This window comes from Sapajus apella, unplaced genomic scaffold, assembly GCF_009761245.1.
Source record: "Sapajus apella isolate SASKATOON/1434 unplaced genomic scaffold, GSC_monkey_1.0 scaffold78, whole genome shotgun sequence".
Taxonomy (NCBI): Eukaryota; Metazoa; Chordata; class Mammalia; order Primates; family Cebidae; genus Sapajus; species Sapajus apella.
In genome coordinates this window covers 1,815,359-1,819,925 of record NW_022437018.1, presented here as the reverse complement: position 1 = coordinate 1,819,925, position 4,567 = coordinate 1,815,359, and the positions used below count along the sequence as shown (strand labels likewise).

At 42.4% G+C, this 4,567-nt stretch overlaps 1 protein-coding gene across 1 annotated transcript; it reads left to right on the top strand.

Moving 5' to 3' along the window:
* The first annotated feature begins 1,523 nt into the window (after window positions 1-1,523).
* LOC116532965 (TOX high mobility group box family member 4-like) lies at window positions 1,524-3,781 on the top strand. The gene is given in 3 exon segments (XM_032252544.1): window positions 1,524-2,218; window positions 2,221-2,446; window positions 2,448-3,781. Coding segments are annotated over 3 exon segments (1,842 nt in total). The 5' UTR covers window positions 1,524-1,554; the 3' UTR covers window positions 3,400-3,781.
* Window positions 3,782-4,567: the final 786 nt, after the last annotated feature.

Genomic DNA, 4,567 nt, shown 5'->3' with positions numbered 1-4,567 from the left:
AGTTTATAATATATAGTCTATATATAGTCTATAGATCATATAAATCCCTCAGTTATGGGGTTGAATTTTAGAATTTAGTTTAGAGCTACCCCTGGTTATTTGAGGCCATCCTTTCAGGAATCTGTGCTTTCATAGACTGAAGATTTCAATATTGGAGACTGCCATGGAGCCCTGCACAAGTGGAATCTGGAAGCCCATAGGAAGAAAGATATTTTGATAGTACTTAGGGAAATAGAGGTACAACTACCAGGACTCTGTTTGTGCAGCTGTCTCTCTTCTTGGTTATCTGAGTGCCTATGAACGTTTTTTGTGTGAGAGGGAGTCTTGCTCTGTCACCCAGGCTGGAGTGCAGTGGCATGATCTTAGCTCACTACAACCTCCGCCCCCACGGTTCAAGCGTAGTAACCTCCCTAGTAGCTGAAGTTACAGGTGTTTGCCACCACACCTGCCTAATGTTTGCATTTTTAGTGGAGACAGGGTTTCATTATGTTAGCCAGGCTGGTCTTGAGCTCCTGGCATCAAGTGATCTGCTCACCTTGGCCTCCCAAAGATCGGGGATTTTAGGCATGAGCCACCATACCCAGCCCTACCTGTGAAGGATTTAATGGCTTCCTAGTTAATGTGGACCTGAAAAAGGTAGGACATATAGAGTGAGTATAATGGAATTTTTATTACTGTTAATGTGTTAATCTTTCTGGGAAGAGTATTCTCAAAGAGAACATACACCTTTGTTATTAGACCTCTGTGTACTTAGCATTCACATGTTTCAAATATTGCAGGTGATTCCTGTACTGTTTTGGGACAAAGGAAAGCGATGGGACCTTCTTAAGTGGTTTCTATACTGAGGCATCAAGACTGCTAATTTGAAGTGATACAGATTAGTCTTTTAACCAAAGATAGATAATGGACAAGAAACAGTGGATCTTTCTACCTTGTTTTAGGTCATCAGGTTTCTTCCAGTTTAGGTAACAAAAGTTATGTCATTTATTAGTTGAATTTTGAGTACAACTTCAGGATAGATAATTTGTCAGGGTAAATTATCAGGCTCTGCTATATATTGGCTGTCACTATTATGGAGCTCAAAGTCAGTTTTCATTGAATATTGTATGTATTTAGACAGGACAGGTAGAGACACAGAAATAGGTAACCAATCTATTTTTAGAACAGAGGCCACATTTTAATTATGTCAAGAAACATTATTTAATGTACAGATAGCTGACCTTTTCCCAGATTGTGCTTTTTTGGAGGGAGAAGCTGAATATGAATTGGCAGTTAAAAAATTTGTAAAGAAATCAACTTGCTCATTTTCATTGTATATTTTTGTTCTAAAGCATTTTTCATGAACTGTGTGTTGCTTTATGCCCTAAGCCAGATAATGACGACTTGACTGTTACCACCAAGGTAAAGTGGCCCCTTGTAAAACCAATTTTCTCACTCAGTCAAATTTTGCATATTATTTACTTTTAAAATTTAGCAGTGGTTTATCTATTTTTTTTTTTTTATGTTGGTAATAAAAAGTTCGTCAGAGGAGTCGGTGGTAGCGGTTGTGTGAAGATGGAGTTTCCCGGAGGAAACGACAATTACCTGACGATCACAGGGCCTTCGCACCTCTTTCTGTCAGGGGCCGAGACATTCCATACACCAAGCTTGGGTCATGAAAAGTTTGAAATCCCACCTATCTCCTTGGATTCTGATCCCTCATTGGCTGTCTCAGATGTGGTTGGCCACTTTGATGACCTGGCAGACCCTTCCTCTTCACAGGATGGCAGTTTTTCAGCCCAGTATGGGGTCCAGACATTGGACATGCCTGTGGGCATGACCCATGGCTTGATGGAGCAGGGCGGGGGTCTCCTGAGTGGGGGCTTGACCATGGACTTGGACTACTCTATAGGAACTCAGTATAGTGCCAACCCACCTGTTACAATTGATGTACCAATGACAGACATGACATCTGGCTTGATGGGGCATAGCCAGTTGACCACCATTGATCAGTCAGAACTGAGTTCCCAACTGGGTTTGAGCTTAGGGGGTGGCACCATCCTGCCACCTGCCCAGTCACCTGAAGATCATCTTTCAACCACCCCTTCACCTACTAGTTCACTTCATAAGGATGGTGTTGAGGATTTCTGGAGGCAACTTCCCACCCAGAAGACAGTGGTGGTGGAGGCAGGGAAAAAGCAGAAGGCCCCAAAGAAGAGAAAAAAGAAAGATCCTAATAAACTCAGAAACCAGTTTCAGCATATGTTTTATTCTTTCATGCACAGGCTGCCATCAAGGGACAGAATCCTAATGCCACTTTTGGCGAGGTTTCAAAAATTGTAGCCTCCATGTGGGATAGTCTTGGAGAGGAGCAAAAACAGGCAAATAAGCGGAAAACTGAGGCTGCCAAGAAAGAGGATCTGAAGGCTCTAGCTGCTTACAAAGACAACCAGGAGTGTCAGGCCACTGGAAACAGTGGAATTGGATCCAGCACCACCATCGCAAACTTCTTCTCCACCTCCTATGGCTACTGTTGACCCAGCATCTCCAGCACCAGCTACAATAGAGCCCCCTGCCCTGTCCCCATCCATTGTTGTTAACTCCACCCCTTCATCCTATGCGGGAAACCAGGCATCTTCTGGAGCTGGGGGTCAGCCCAATATCACCAAGTTGATTATTACCAAACAGATGTTGTCCTCTTCCATTACTATGCCTCAAGGAGAGATGGCTACTATTATCCCAGCCACAGTGGTGACCTCCCGGGGGCTCCAACTAGGCCAAACCAGTACAGCTACTATCCAGCCCAGTCAACAAGCTCAGATTGTCACTCGATCAGTGTTGCAGGAAGCAGCAGCTGCTGCTACTGCTTCTTTGCAACTTCCTCTACCCCTACTACAGCCCCCTCCATTATAACAGATGCCACAGCCCCCGAATCAGCAGCAAGTTACCATTCTACAGCAGCCTCCTCCACTCCAGGCCATGCAACAGCCTCCACCTCAGAAAGTTCGAATCAATTTACAGCAACAGCCACCTCCTCTGCAGATCAAGAGTGTACCTCTACCCACTTTGAAAATGCAGACTACCTTAGTCCCACCAACTGTGGAAAGTAGTCCAGACCGGTCTGTGAACAACAGCCCTGAGGCCCATACAACCTTTCCTGAGACTATCTGTGAGATGATCACAGATGTGGTTCCTGAGGTTGAGTCTCCTTCTTAGATGGATGTTGAATTGGTGAGTGGGTCTCCTGTGGCACTCTCACCGCAGCCTCGATGTGTGAGGTCTGGTTGTGAGAACCCTCCAATTGTGAGTAAGGACTGGGACAATGAATACTGCAGCAATGAGTGTGTGGTGAAGCACTGCAGGGATGTATTGGCCTGGGTAGCCTCTAGAAATTCAAACACAGTGGTGTTTGTGAAATAGTCCTTCTTGTTCTCCAAGCCAGTGAAGAGTTATCTGCTGGGAACATGTCCAAGAGCCTGTTTTTGAAACACAAGCTGGACTTCTGGTAGTGCCTGATTGCAACCTATGATGGCTGTTCATGTTTCCCCACTTTTCTCCCTTCAGCAGAGGCCATGCGATGGAGCAGGGCCACTGAATTTTCTGTAATCTGGAGATGCTTTTTGCTTTCAACCCCAAGCAAAAATACCCGTGGTAATAGCAGAGGAATGGGTGAAGAGAGTATGGGCAAGCAAAACATAGAGATGGTAAGGGGTGGTGGTGGGGTTGAAAAAACTTGTTGGTATAATTGTCATAGGACTTGCCTAAAATATTATTAAAATGATGGGAGAGTACTCAGCTTTGAAAAAAAAAAGTTTGTCAGAGAAAAGCATAGACATGGCTAGTTGATTAAAATAATTTTGTTTAACCTTATTAACTAACAAAAGATTGATTAAGTACTGTGACAGGGTGGGGGCTGAAAGAAAATGAACTGGAAAATACATAGTGACAGGAAAATCACATTAAAAATGCTTTCCCCAATAAAGGAAATATAAAATTTGGTTAAGGTTTATTTGGATAAATATTAATATTGGCTTTTAAATCATACTAGTGGTTACTTTCATAATATTTGTGCCTGTATAAATCTTCAGTGAATCAAATTACTTGTAGTTATAATGGAATCTCCCTCGTACCTTTTATTGGCAAAGCTGTACAGCACATAGCATATACCTTTTTTTGGACACTTATTATTTTGGTATCATGTAGTTTTTAGGAGAGATTTTTTTTTCTACTTCTATTATTACTTCTGTAGTGAGACTAAAATAATACTAAAATTTGTAGAGAACTAGCTGAGTATGGTGGTGTACGCCTGTAGTCCCAGCTGCTTGGGGGTTTGAGGCAGGAGGATCGCTTGAGCCCAGGAGTTTGAGAACAGCCTGGGCAACGTAACCAGATTGTATCTGCTTTAAAAATAGAAATTATAGAAATATAGCAATTTAAATTTGTTATCAAAATTTGTATTACAAATGGATTTTTGTGTGTTTTATAAGTCGTCCATAAAGGATATATGTAAAACACCTCATCTAATGAATAACATGTATTTGACTGCAAAAACCAGTTATATAAGCAGACTCTTAATACCAATATGCAA